We start from the raw sequence: 15,063 nt of genomic DNA, 5'->3' as shown, positions 1-15,063 counted from the left end.
TTATACTGCTACTTTTAAGACTTATATGGTGCTATGGACTAATATGGCCCGATGTTCGCCATACTTTGCGATCAAATTTCTGGATTTCCGAGAAGTCACTTATATGGAATCTAAATAAAATCGTGGACCGATAAAACTTATCAATAGAGAATATTTGCCGAATGATTCAACCCTCTAGCTCCTTTTTTTGGGACCTATATTGATTTCAACAGACGTAGCTATAGTAAATCATCTAATATAAGCGGATATTATATAGGGGCAAATATGACGTTCGACAGTTTAATAAGACTTACTTGTGTAAAATTTTTGTTTGTTTGAACTATATACCGAGAAGTCACTTGTATGGGGGCTAGATGAAATCTTGGACCAACAAACCTTAACAATAGAGAATATTTGTGGAAATTTCAGCCCTATAGCTCCATTCGGTTGGGCCCTATCTTGATTTCAACAGTCAGAAAGACATAGCTAGATAGTCTTGGAATCTAATATGGACTCAAAATATATCTAGAATTGCTGGTATAACATTTTTAAAAAGTTTTCAACAAAAATTGATAAATAAAAGAGAATTTTTCGAACATCTTGGAATCTAAAATTTCTGGGTTAATAAAACTTACTTGTAAAAAAATGTTTTTTATTTGAACTGTATTCCGAAATGTCATTTGCATGGGGGCTATATGAAATCGTAGATCGACAAACCTTATCAATAGAGAATATTTACCGAAATTTCAACTTCATAGCTCCTTTCGTTTGGTAATCATCTTGATTTCAACCGACAGACGGACATAGCTAGATCGTCTTGGAATCTAATGTGGACTCAAAATATATATAATTTTGCTGGTATAAGACCTTTTTCTGATATGTTACAAACAGAATGACAAGATTATAGCTCATTTCGTTTAGACCCTATCTTGATTTCAACAGACTGAAGGACATAGCTGGATCGTCTTGGAATCTCGTATGGATGTCTAATATATTTTGTTAATATTAGAGATTAGTAGATAAGATGATTGTCTACTTTTCACTAGCCTAAGGACTAGTCCTTAGGTAAAAATATAAATATAAAATCTTTATGCTTGTTAAGCTTTCACAAAAGTTTTCGAATATTTCAATTCATGTTTTGGGGAATAATTTTTTTTTTTTTTTTTAATATTAAAATATTGGCAGTTGTACCTTACACTCAGCATTAGTAGAAAATCAAAATTAGTTTTAATTTTAAATATTTTTTTTTATTAAAAAACACTTTAACTTAACTAAAGAAATTGATTCAAGGATATTCATAAATTCTTTAATATTTTAAAATCAGAAATCAAAACAAGTCTGTTTTTTTATTTAATATATAAATTTATTCAACATTCTTTTTCCTTAACTTTAAAGCCATAATTTCTTTCTTTTTCACTTAATCACTGACCTTTAACAATATTATTATTGTTATTAATATTGTATAGAATTCAGAGAATTAAAAAAAATATAAACAAAATCCGCTTGTCATTATAAAAACACTTCTGGTTTAAGATTTCAACACAAAAAATTTACACATCAATTTTTAAAAATTAATTTTATTTTATAACAAGAAACAAAAAAAATCAATAAATAAACGTAAACAACTTACTTGCAGTTTTTGAAGAATTTGTTGTAAATAGTTTCATTTTAAATAAATAATAAAATTAATTTCTTAAAAAACTCAAAAAAAAAAAAAAATAAAATTTATTTTATTACAATTTTATAACTAGGAATTTTTGTTATATTTTTTTGTTTTTATCTTTGCTTAACATGCAAACATCACTTCACAGTTTTTTTTTTAATTTTTATATAATTTTTTTCTTAATATTTATTTAATAATTTGTTTAAGCTTTTAGTTTGATTTCTTTTTATTACGGATTTATTTATTTTGTTTATATTAATTTTGTTTGTTTGTTTGTTTATTTTCTTTTATTTATTAAAACAATTTTTAGTAAATTTTAGTTTTTTTTTAATGTAGTTATTCTTGTTGTTGTAGTTTTTGTGGGACAACTTCTAAACCGTCTGAAACAGTTGAAATCAATGTTCATCTCATAACTGCTGCATAACCCTTTTATATAGACTTTTTTCTTAAAACCCCAAAACAGACAAAAACAGAGTCTTAATAGTCAATGTATAGTGTTTATTAACCGGTCTGTCTATTTTAGCGGAGATTTTATTTCATTTTCATGATTTCGGCAAAAAGCTATAGACACGGCAACAGACTAAAATCCAAAACCAAAAGCCACAGAAAAGCAGCAGCGTATCCAAGCAGCTCAATAATTCTTGGTGCGTTTGTTCGTATAAAATCGTATATAGTTTAGAGTTAAAAAAAAAAAAAACTCAGCTAGCAAAAACAATCTAAAACTCAAAAGCAAACAAAAACAAATTCAAAAGCAAAAATACTGAAAAAAGCTCATTCTTGACCAGTTCCCAGTGAAACAGAAGCAACAACAAAGTCAAAAAAAGTAAACAAACAAATGTATTATCAGTTTAGCTTATTAACGTGTTTTTTTTTGTATCTATGTGTTTAAGCATAGTTCAAGCAATTGCAGCTTTTTTTTTTTTACCATCGAGTGTTTTTGCCTTTAAGTCAAGCTCTATTTTGTATTTGGCCTAAACGCTCAAAGTTTGTGTGCGTCTCTAAGTCTGGCTAATGTATGATGTAAAAGTTTAAGGGTTGCTAGACAAACACGAGCCATCATGAAGTCTTTTAACCATTAAGGTTTTTGTATTTATTTCTTTGTACCTTAAACTTCTAAATTTTTAAATCTTATTCTGTGTAAAAACCCGATTAGAACTTAAATATTCTAAATAAATTATTATTAAGACATGCTTTTAACAAATCAGACCCAATGAGAAATTTTGTTAGACCCGAATAGTTTTTATAATTATTTAAAATGGAAATTTTATCAATATTAAAATACCTATCTCAATATTGGATCCAAACTAACAACGTTCAGCATTTAATAAAATGAAAAAAAATTTTGGATTTTAATAAAATAATTATATCGTAATATAACTTTATTCCAATTAGGTTCTCGAACTAAAAAATATAGTATGTAATAATAGAATACATATATTTACGCAACATTTGTTTAAGTCTTTATTGCCTTTTTTGGCAATTAAAAATATTTGGAATTTTTTTTCTAAAGTTGTCGCATATTAAAGGTTAATAAGGTGAATCGCATTAAATATTGACGTCTGTATAAGAATATAGTATAAATGAAAATACTTGAAAAATTATTATTAAAAATATATTTTTAAAATTTTATTACTAACACACTTGCAACATAAAAATTTTTAATACATAATATCAAATTACATAAGAAAAATTCTTGAATTAAAAGTTCATACTTCCGAAAGTTCATTTAAGCAGACAGAAAGAAAGAAATTTTCAAAAATTGTATATAAATAGATAATTTAACGAAATTTTTTAAGAAAAAGAGATATTTCAGTAAAAAGAAAAAATTAAAAAGATATTGTCAAAATTTTTTTTTCAAATTTTTTAAAAATTTTTTTTAACATAAAAGACTTTTTTTCAAAAATAATTCTTTTGGAAAAATGTTAAAAAAAAATCTATAAAAAGCAGACATTTTTAAAAAACAGTATTTTAAGAAAATGTCTTACAAAAAAAAAATATTTTTCAAAAAAGGAGATTTTTTTAATTTTCTACAAAGATAGAGTTTTTCAAATTCTTTTTAAAAATTTCTATTAAAATAAAGATTTTTTTTAAATTTTCTATAATAGAAAGAAAACTTTTTTAAAAGGAACAAAATTAAAGAAAATTTTGCACAAAAAATAAATTAGAAAGATTTCTACAAAAAAAATTTATAAAATATAATTTTTCGAACATTTTCTATAAAAAGAAAATATCTTCGAAATTTTTTCTAAAAAGAGGATTTTTTTTCAAAAAATTTTGTAAAAATTTCTGTAAGGATAAAAAAAAATTTTTTAATAATTTCTATAAACAGCAGTTTTTTTTTGAAATTTTTCCAAAAAAAAAAGATTTTTTCAAAAAGATTTTTTTTTTTAAAGCAAGTTTTTTAAAAGGAGAACTTTAAAAATTTTCTACAAAAAGAAAATTTTTTAGAAAGTGTTCTACAAAAATGGATAATTAAAAAAGTATCTACAGAGAATTTTGCAATATTTTTAAAATGAGAATTTTTCGAACATTTTCTATAAAAAGAGCATTTCTGTGAAAATTTCTATAAAAAAAATTAAAATCTATAAAAAGAAAGTTCTTTGAGAATTTTTAGATAAATTGCTATAAAAATATTTTTTTAAAAATTTCTAAAGAAACAAAGAGATTAAAAACAAGTAAGAGTGCTTATATACCCTTCGTCATGATGTATTAAAAACACATTCAGTACAATTTTTATTACAAAAAATAAAAAAATACCAGTTGTAAAACGAAAAAGTGCCAAAAAGTCCCTTTTAATCTGGCCTGTACATGCATAATTTCATACTTCTAGGTTGAATATTATAGAAAATTCAAAAAGTACCTTTTGAAGATCGAAAAAGTACCAAAAACTCCCATTTTATATGTTCTCACATATTCCGGGTTCTACATGCGTAATTTCATGTTTTTTGGTTCAATATCAGTACCAAAAAATTCCCTTTTATGGGTTCTTACTTAATACGGGCTCTACTTACTTTATTACATGTTTCTAGGTTCAATATTATAGAATATTCAAAAAAATACCTTTTAAAGAACGAAAAAGTACCAAAAAGTCCCATTTTACATGTTCACACATACTACGGGTTCTCTTGCTTAATTTCATGTTTCTTGGTTCTATATTATATAAAACTCAATAAGTACCTTTTGAAGAACGAAAAAGTACCAAAAAGTCTCCTTTTATCCGGGCTCTACATAATAAATTTCTCACATAATCCGCTCTCAACATGCTTAATTTCATGTTTCTAGGTTCAATATTATAAAAAATTCCAAAGTACCTTTTCTACCGTTCTTCTCGAAAGCATGTCTGACAGAATTATTGAAAATTCGGATATTTGGGGTCTTCTAAAAACTGATCTCAACAGACAGACATACAGACGGACGGACATGGCTAAGTCGACTCCGCTATCTATAAGGATCCAGAATATATACATACATTATAGGGTCGGAAAATTATATTATAGAAATTACAAACGAAATGACAAACTTCTACATACATATATACCCTTCTCACGAAGGTTAAGGGTACACAGATGAAAAAAAATATACACGCCTGGTACCAAATTGACACCAAATTTTTCAATAACATCCTTTTTCAAGTATATACATACATACAACAACAACATGTAATGTAGACCACGCAACTTTGTCAACATTACAACAATTCGTTATCGCAATCTAAACTTTATGCACATCCGTTGTCTAAAAGTTAACAAACGTGGTAAGCTCAAAATGCGTTGTAAATAGTGAGCTTATCACGTTTGTTAACATTTAGACAACGGATGTGCATACAGTTTAGATTGCGACAACGAATTTTTATAAAAAGAACATGAATATGTTATTATCGAAAGTGAAGAGATTTTTTTTAAATTTTCAAAAATTTCTATAAAAAACTAATTTTTTAACAAGATATGTTTTTTTAAAATTAAATAAAATTTTTGAAAAATGTTCTTAAAAAAATATATTTTTTTCAAACGTTTTCTAAATTTCTTAAAATTTTCTATATATAATTTTTTAATTTTTTATAAATTATTTTAAAAACAATAACGTAAGAGTCAAATAAAAACATAAAATAAAATTTCTATAATTTCAGATGTGTTTGTATTATAACTATATTCAACTTCCAAGAATACGAATGGTAAGTGATTTTTTTAATTAAAATTACTAAAATTGAAATACTGTTATTGTTACCACAATTAAAAAATTCCAACTACATACATGATAAAAAACTTTGTTGAAAATTAACGGTTTTTATTTTATGTTGAAAGTAATAAAAATCATAAAAATTATTTACATTTTTTTATCAAGTTTATATATCCGTCTGGAAATTAAGTACAATACAAAAATAATTGTTTCAAAGAATTCATATAATTATTTGCAATTCTGCAAAAAACAAAAATTTAATTAGAAAACTAAATAAAATTTTCAATCACAATATAGAGAAAGCCCTAAGTAAACCAAAGTTTAATGTTTGTTTTATTATTTACCTTGCAATTCCGAAAATGTTTATTCTATTTTTAACTATCTGAGATCGTTGTTAACAAATAAACTTGTCAATTGGTCAAACTTTAATTGGGGGGTTTTTTTATTCATTATTGTTTTTTTCTAGTTTAAGTAATTATATCAATATAAATTTTTAATTATTTCTTAAATTTGTCAAGACGTCAAGTCGTTATAACTCTTCTTTGTATTCTAACCTGTCATATAGAAGGCAATTATACAAAAAAAGATACAAATAACAAACATTAAAATGACTGTGTCTAGTCCAAAAATATTTCATTCTTAATCTTTTGACATAAAAAAAACAATAATTTTTTTAATAATTCTTTATTTCTGTACACAAATTCATAATAAAACTAAAATTTATTAAAACACATGTAGCCATAACAAATACATAAATATGTAGTTAAAACTTGTTAGAGTAACTGTTTCCAAGTAGTTTTTTTCTTAAATAAATTTGACAAAATTTTAAAACTTTAAAGTTCAATTCTATTTTTAGAATATATGGTTAATTTTAGTTGCAATATTTATATAAAAAATCACATACTGAAACCAGAATTTATTTATATTCAAATTACTTTAAATATTTATGTTTATATCATTTTTATTTCAAAGAATATTGAGTGCAAATTATTGTTGTTTAATTACTTTGTACACTATTTTTTCTTTGTCTTTAAAATTACGACCCTTTAACCTGTAAGCTGAAATTTCAAGTTCATAATACATAGTATTTTTTTCCTATTGAAGACATTGACTTAGTGATGCTTTGCTCAAAAAAAAATCTAAAAAATATAACATTTTAAACATTTATTTACTACAAGACTGATATAACTCAAATTTTGCAGTTTTTAATTTGTGTCCTATTGTGCACTGTTCTACAGACTTTTATATAATTTTATCAATATTAAAAAATGGCTATTATTTTCAAGAGTAAATTCCCAGCAAAAGCTTGATAAGGACTTTCTATATATTAGAACTACTTACCTATTAATATACTTTTCCATGGCTTCTACATATCGTCCTCATTACATATAAGTAGTCTAATAACATCTTATTAATAATGTGTTATATAAATACTGTAGAAACTGCATACGTTTTATTCATGCGATTTACATTAACAAATTTTTCTAATAACTGGTACACAGAGGGAAATAGACGTTTTAAAATTATACATGCTTGGGACCAAATTGACACCAAAGTGCTTATAATTTCTCAATAACATCCATTACTATAGTACGATTCTTAAGAAAAGCACGTTTTTCAAAATACTATAAATAATAAAAAAATTTGCTTCGAAACGATTCGCATATTTTTAATTTCTGTAATAATCAATAATAATAATACTAACATTTGCAAATATTTATATATAATACTTTAAAACATTAACGCTTACACCCGAAGTAACAACTTCTTTCAATTTAGCGCTTTTAAGCAAAACGTGTGGCAACTTAATGTTTGTGTCAAAGCTTTAATAACGCAAAATATGCAAAAGCTATAAAATATTAAAGCTTAATATTTATAATGTTAATAAAATTCGTTACTGTTCAATTTATAACGGCAAAACTTTACTATTATTTTAACAGCAAACTTTTATAAAAGCTATTTTCATTATAAAAGTTTTATGTTCATAAACATTGATTTATTTGATTCATAAAAATGCGTTAAAGCAACCATATTTTTATACCCACCATCAAAAAAGATGGGGGGTATATTGATTTTGTCATTCCGTTTGCAACACATTGAAATATTGGTCATAGACCCACAAATGTATATATATTCCGCGTGCTCATTAAATTCTAAGACGATATAGCCATGTCTGTCCGTCTGTCTGTCTGTCTGTTGAAAGCACGATAGAGCTAGAGGGTTGAAATTTCACATAAATATTTCTTATAGGTAAGGTTTGTCTGGTATTGAAAATGGGCAATATCGGTCCACGTTTTCGGATAGCCCCCATACAAGTGGCCCCTCGAAAAGCAGCTTTAATAGCCATAACTTGTTTAAAAATACGAATATGGCGATGAAATTCGACATAAGTAAGTTTCTTATGATCCGAAATCACTATGCAAAATTTTATGAGGATTGGTTCATAATTGACCCTACCCCCCATATAAGGTCCCCTTCAGAAAATGACTTTAACGCTCATTACTGGCTTAAAAATACTAGTATATAGATGAAATTCGACATAAGTAAGTTTCATACGAGTCAAAATCTATCTAAACAATTTTATGAGGATCGGTCCATGATTGACCCTACCCCCATATAAGGTCCCCTTCAAAAAATGACTGCAACGCTCATTAATGGTTTAAAAATACGAGTGTAGCGATGAAATTCGACACAAATAAATTTAATACGAACCAAATTCTGTCTACCAAATTTATGAGGAGCGACCCATAATTGACCCTACCCCCCTGTATAAGGTCCCCTTCAGAAAATTACTTTAACGCTTATAACTGGCCTAAAAATACGAGTATATAGATGAAATTCGACATAAGTAAGTTTCATTCGAGTCAAACGAGGTTTGATGGTGGGTATATAAGATTCGGCATAGCCGAATATAACACTCTTACTTGTTATTTATGGCCAAATAATGAAGACACTGACAAAACACTAGAACAATTTGGCGGATGTGGTTAAATATAAAATTTCCAACGTACTGAGTCTGTTCAATATTTTCGGAAATATTCAGATTTTGTTTGAAACAGAACAGACAGACAAGCTCACTATTTACAACGCATTTTGAGATTACCACGTTTGTTAACTTTTAGACAACGGATGTGCATAAAGTTTAGATTGTGACAACGAATTGTTGCAATGTTGACAAAGTTGTGTGGTCTACATTACATTTTATTGTTGTATGTATGTATATACATGTTATTGAAAAATTTGGTTTCAATTTTTCTTCTGAGTATCTATGGACATATCGGGAATGCAGTTGTTATATTTTAAGATATTTTTAGAATCATTTACTGAATCGATTTAGCTATGTAATCAAAGCACAATTTCGCAATTTCAAGATAATTTGATGAAATTTGGCAAACACTTCAATTAACCCACCTCCTAATGCTATGAAGATCGGCTAACATTTGAGACCACATATAACGCCACTTTCAGAAAATCAGTTTTTCAACATAAATATTTTACATACTATAAAAAAATTATATTTTAACCCCATTATTCACAAACAAAATTTTTATTTTATAGAAGGTTTATAAAACAAAATTTCCATACAAAATCTAATTTATAAACCGTTTATAAAATAAAAATTTTGTTTGTGAATAAGGGGGTAAATATATTTACTTATTACTGTTGTATGTGCAACAGTAGTTTGTTAATATATTTATATCGGTTCAAGTATTCTGTTCAAAATTTTAGGATTCTCGCCGCCCTTCACCCATTAAGAACTGCAAAACTTTCCAGACTATAAAAAACACTGTGAAAAACTACAATTTTGTAAAACACATAAAGACTTTTTTTCATACCCTAAAATACTTTAGGGGGAGGGTATACAATAATATTGGTCCTTCCACCCACCCACCTTAAAGTATACCAATCGGCTTAGAATCATTATCTAGTCGATTTAGCTATCTCCGTAAGTCTGTTCGTCCGTCTATGTAAACATTGCAATCAAACAGGTCGCAGTTTTAAGATAATTCAATGTTATTTGGTACATAAATTTCTATTGTTCCAGAGACAACGCCTATTGAAAATGGTTTAAAATCGGTAAACTATTTCACATAGCACTCATACAAATATGTTTTATTCTTGCGTTGATGATGCTGCTAATAGTGTAATGATTGGACCTCACTTGACCCTAGTCCTCAAAGACCCCTTCAGATAATGAGTTAAATGTCTATAATTCCCTAAAAAAACATAATTTTCCCCCATTCCCGATATAAAGACTCTTTCAGAATATTAGTTTTTCAACAATAAATTTCTAAAATATTTCGTAGGCACATTACTTAAATTTCCCTTAACTGGTATAGGGTATTATATGGTCGGCACCGCCCAACTGTACTTTCTTACTTGTTTATTTATATAAAATTGAGACCACTCAGCACGCGCGTGTAAAAGGTACTCCTCAAAAGACTAGGACTGTCCTAGGTTAGGACCACGTAATCTTTCCATGCATTACATCAGACTAATCCTAAAACTACGCCCTTGCTATCGGCAACATGTTCCTATGTATGTAATTGACGTTGTTTAAAAAAATGGTCCATGTCTGCATAACATAAGACTTCTAATTGGATCATTTTTAGCGTGGACTAGTTTTCGAATGGATCATTTAATGAAATCAAGTTTGCTAGTTTTAAATTTAATTTCGGAAAAAGTTCTATGTGGAATCTATGTCCTACAATACATTATGCAATGAATTGATATCTTGACATACGACAATTTCCTTAACATAACAACATATAGGCGGATATTTCTGTTTAGTCTCCTGTGAAATTCACTTTTTCAAAAATGTGGTTTTGTCAGAAATCTAGTTTTCTGTTAAATACATATTTTCAAAATTCACTCCAGTTTATTTAAGAGTAAAAAAATTCAAATTATATTAGACAAAAAAAAACGAAGAGCTCAATGCCCCCTTTATTTTTTGTTTTGCTAAAAATAAACGAACTTAATGCCAACCAGGCGCAATGAATTATTGACTCAACTCACACAACAAAAAAAAAAACTATAAACCAAAATTGCGTTAAATAGATTTATACGAATTTATTACTCGTCATCGTCATTCTAATAGTAGAAAAAATTGTTCATTAAATAGTAATAATGCGAAAATTTAAATGTATCAATAAATACACTCCTACTCGTATAAAAGGGGGTAATATAATCGTTATAATAATGAAATGTTAATACATGCCAACACTTCATTTTGTTGCAAATAGAAAATCAAAACTACTGTTACGGTTAAGGGGATTTTTTGATAAGAGACCAATAAATATTGGAGTAATTATTAGACAGATCTTTGAAAGAATTGAAATATTTCTTTAATAATTTTTAAAAAAGAATTAAAAAAACTGAGAATTCTTAATGAGATATTCAAATTTATTTATTTTGTATGTGGGCGTCACACCTTGCCCACTTGAAACTTCAAACAAATACAAATTTATTTTTATATATTAACAATGATTAGATGCGACAAAAATAACTTAGCTAGGAACTCTCGAACAAAGAATAAAATGTCAAAAATATACTGATATGTAAAAGAATTTAAATTGATTTTTAAACTGATATGATTTTCTAATACTTTGCTAACGCCTCATTTCCGTCTCAACTTCTTAGATCCAAATTGATTAAGACCACTTAAGATGTCATGTACACATTTGTTCCAGTCACATACATTTTATTATAATTCTACATAAAAACGATTAAAGTTGTTATAGATAATAGATAAATTTACTCTTTAACAGCATTATCGATTACGCTCAAAAGAAAAACAATCTAAATATTTTATAGTTATTTATTTCCCTTTAATTAATGATAACAAAAAATACAATATACACGCTTATTTTTCTACTACCATTTCTACTATTGCTTTTTTCTGCAAACAATCGTCATTGGCATTTATTTGTGTATTTAAGCTAATTTAGGCCAGGTGAGCTCTATCAAAATTCAATTAATTTTGCATTTGATTTAATCCTTTAAGACTAACCACAAAAAGCTGGAGCACTATCTACTTATATTGAAATGCTTGGTTGCTAGGCTCTTAAATATTAAAATGATATAATGGCAAAAAAGAGCAAAAAGAAAAATTATGACGATTTCAGTGTCATTTAACATTTTACTATATTCTAGAAAGATAACCTACAAATGGAAATTTTTGTTTTTATAAAAAATTAAAAAAGTTTTTTAATTAAAAATAAAAAGTAAATGAAGGGGAGCAAAAATAGCAAATGTCAGGGTATATTAATGTTAATTCACATAGACAAATAAATGCATGATTATCCATATTGTAGTACTTGAAGGAATGAATATATACGAGGTTAGACCAAAAAGTTTTACATTGACTAAAACAAAAATAAAAAAATTTATATAATATGGTAAAATCACCATTGAAAAACAATTTATGTTCAACTTTGTTCTATGGTTCCACTGGCCCAAATACATGAACTTCACTCGAGTACTTGAGCTATCCAAACTCTGACCATTATTGCCCCGTTGTGAACTTCCGAGATGCAAAAACATCACTTTCGTTTACAACCACGCAAATTGGATAATCTTCGTTGATTCGGCAACAGCACCTAGAGCTTTAACCGGTAGATCTAAATGCGACTCCATCAAATAAGCCAAAAACAAGTTCTTACTCACAGAATGGTAGTCAGACATGAACAGAGAAAACCCTGAACACACCTCGACAAGGAATAGAAATTAAATGGTGTCACTTGTATAAGATACCATAAATCCATCAACATTCAACCCAGCAGACTTCTCATATATCCGATATATTCATTCTAACTCACTTCTCTCAGGTAAATCTGTTGTCTTTTCGGCCATAGAACCGAACTTTTTCTGAAATATAGAGTTCATCGTGCATCAGCTTTTTAAATAACATTATATTCCAGCGATTCCAGCGACACTGCCCTGCAGGCTGTTGGTTCCCATGGTACCAAATAAGGTAGGTTCTTTGATTCGACCCCAGGCAAAACCATTCCAATCGAAGTCAATTAATAGTCCCGGCAGACTAAAGATACTGGTAGCACCTTTTTTACTCCGAGATTGCAATCACATCAAGATGGGGAAGTTCATGACCCAGAGGTATTGTTAATAAAAAAAGTAACAAAAATACAACATTTCTCACGAATGAATACCGTGAACTGGACTGAATATGCGACGAAAGGCGTGAACATATTTTCCGATAGCCTTAAGACGTCGTGGTTTGTAAGAGAGTAATAACTAACAGGTCACTCGGGATGTCAAGCAGTTAATTGCTAGAGATAATAAGACCGAAGCTAAAAAGCGTGCACGAAAAAATCTTACACTTGGAGTAACGGAGTACTTCGTAGTCTTTTGAGGTATCCAGAGCAAGAACTTTGAAACATGAGTTATAAATGGGAACAAGGGGAACTTGAGGATATCAATCTGAATTAAAAAGCCCAGACTTGTAGCAACGAAACTATTCGTAGGATCACAATGATCTTATAGAGTTTCCTAAACACGAAGTTTTCTAAGGATGAGAAGAGAGCAGAGAGTTGTAGCAACGAAACTGTTCGTAGGATCACAAAGATCTTTATAGCTCGAGCTATAAAGGGGAACTTAAGGATGTCAATCTGTTCGAAGCAATGAGACCAGAGATAAGAGAAGAGACTTATATCAATGAAAAGATCTTATAGAGTTTCCTAAACACGAAGTCTTTTCAGAATGATTAACGGCACACTTGGAATTACGAATACATATTCAAAATAGATCGATGTATTCCATTTGAAACAACGAAACTGGAACTAATGAGCATGTATCTCATACGAAGAGAAACTATGAAACACTTGTTCTGTTATTACCAGGCATTCAGCGAATTAGAATATAATTCTCAGAAGACTAAGTTTCTAACAATAATTACTTTTTAAGGACAATATAAGGATTCCGATAACAACCGATGACAGCTACTGGTAGATAACCAGGTTAAATATGGAAATTATGTGTAATATGAGAGACAGGACTGAAATAAGACTGATCTCAAAAAAAAAATTACAATAATAACTATTTATTAACTTTTTTTAAAATCTCCAAATTTATACAAAATTAATAAACATTCAATTGATTTTCGGAAGAATTCTATTGATTTTAGCAGAGTTTGTGAAACACTGTTGAAAAATGAGCAATGCTTAAAGTCAATCTAACATCAAATAACATCATTTGTCTTTGGGTCACAAATGCTAAAGGTATCAAATCAAAGCATTAAAAAAAACTTTATAGACCTTTTCTGTCTACCCTCGTTATCACTCAAATATGAAATGTCATTAAAAAAAAAACAAAAAGAAAATTATGCATTAATAAGATTTCTTTATTTATAAGTTTAACATAAATTCATGCAACATATGGATGTAGAAGTTGTACGTATGTATTTCTCTTTATTAGCGGATGCTTGTAAAATTAGATGACAAAAATAGCACTTTGTAACTGCATTTATTTGAGAGTTATTCAAATTCGTAACCAACATTTATAATTAAAAAGCTAAATTTATATTTGATTAACATTTTTAGTAATTTTATTCCCTTTTTAACACCCCCTACAACCTCCAAGCTAAAGTTTGATGTTGTTTATTATCGTAAATGTAAATCAGGATATTTTACCTGTTACTGTATGTGGTTTTCGCGTTTACTGTGCGTAACTGTTAGTGCGAGTGTGTGTGTGTATTTATGAAAATAATTTCCATATTTCTTGTTTCGTTATTTCTCTTATCATCACAAATCTATGTTATTTGTCAATTTCTGTTTGTATAAAAGGATGTTCTGATTGTGGTTTAGAATCACATTTGTTTTAAACTTCATTGTGAGTGCAACAATTTATCAAAACGCTCTACTACTAATAACAAACAAAACGCCATAAATATTATCATTATTATTATTAAAAAAAAAATCAGATACTCATAAAATTTATTAACGAATTTTCGTTATTTTCCTTGTGTGTAAATTGTTATTAAAAAAAAATAAATAAAAAAGGTAAATTGTGTAAGAAAAATGTTTTTCTTTTAAGCAACAATTTTTTTAAAAATAGTGCTATTGAGTTGGTCCTTCCAACTAATAATTACAGAAAATATTGTTATAATTTTTATAAATATATTTAAAAAATTCTTAAATATAATAAAATCGTGCTTCCGAATTGGTCCTTCCGTAAAATAATTACAGATAATATTGTTTTCCCATACTGGAACTAAAAATTTTTTTCTGGAT

At 27.7% G+C, this 15,063-nt stretch overlaps 3 protein-coding genes across 5 annotated transcripts in view; 2 read left to right on the top strand and 1 right to left on the bottom strand.

Annotated features, from left to right (window-relative positions):
* The window catches only part of LOC119607599 (lysosome membrane protein 2), a 34,020-nt gene extending 31,897 nt beyond the window's left edge, over positions 1–2,123 (bottom strand). The window contains exon 1 of the mRNA XM_037961582.1: positions 1,610–2,123. Within this exon, the coding sequence (XP_037817510.1) occupies positions 1,610–1,646 (37 nt within the window). The 5' untranslated portion in view covers positions 1,647–2,123. The remainder of the gene's footprint in view (positions 1–1,609) is intronic.
* The window catches only part of LOC119607600 (octopamine receptor beta-1R), a 196,686-nt gene that overhangs the window by 28,883 nt on the left and 152,740 nt on the right, over positions 1–15,063 (top strand). For both annotated transcript variants that reach the window (XM_037961584.1, XM_037961583.1), the window contains exon 2: positions 5,769–5,813. The gene's annotated coding sequence lies outside the window, so the exon portion shown is untranslated. The remainder of the gene's footprint in view (positions 1–5,768; positions 5,814–15,063) is intronic.
* LOC119607608 (neuropeptide F) overlaps positions 1–15,063 on the top strand; it is a 44,886-nt gene that overhangs the window by 28,968 nt on the left and 855 nt on the right. The window contains exon 2 of one of the 2 annotated variants that reach the window (XM_037961593.1): positions 5,769–5,813. The gene's annotated coding sequence lies outside the window, so the exon portion shown is untranslated. Of the gene's footprint in view, positions 1–5,768; positions 5,814–14,599; positions 14,833–15,063 lie in introns of those variants that run through there. The other variant, XM_037961592.1, reaches the window with a different exon arrangement.

This window comes from Lucilia sericata, unplaced genomic scaffold (assembly GCF_015586225.1).
Source record: "Lucilia sericata isolate MDLA Ls3-8-SP2 unplaced genomic scaffold, ASM1558622v1 Contig000715F_arrow, whole genome shotgun sequence".
Taxonomy (NCBI): domain Eukaryota; kingdom Metazoa; phylum Arthropoda; class Insecta; order Diptera; family Calliphoridae; genus Lucilia; species Lucilia sericata.
Note: the sequence above shows the minus strand (reverse complement) of the source record. Positions and strands in the feature narration are given on the sequence as shown.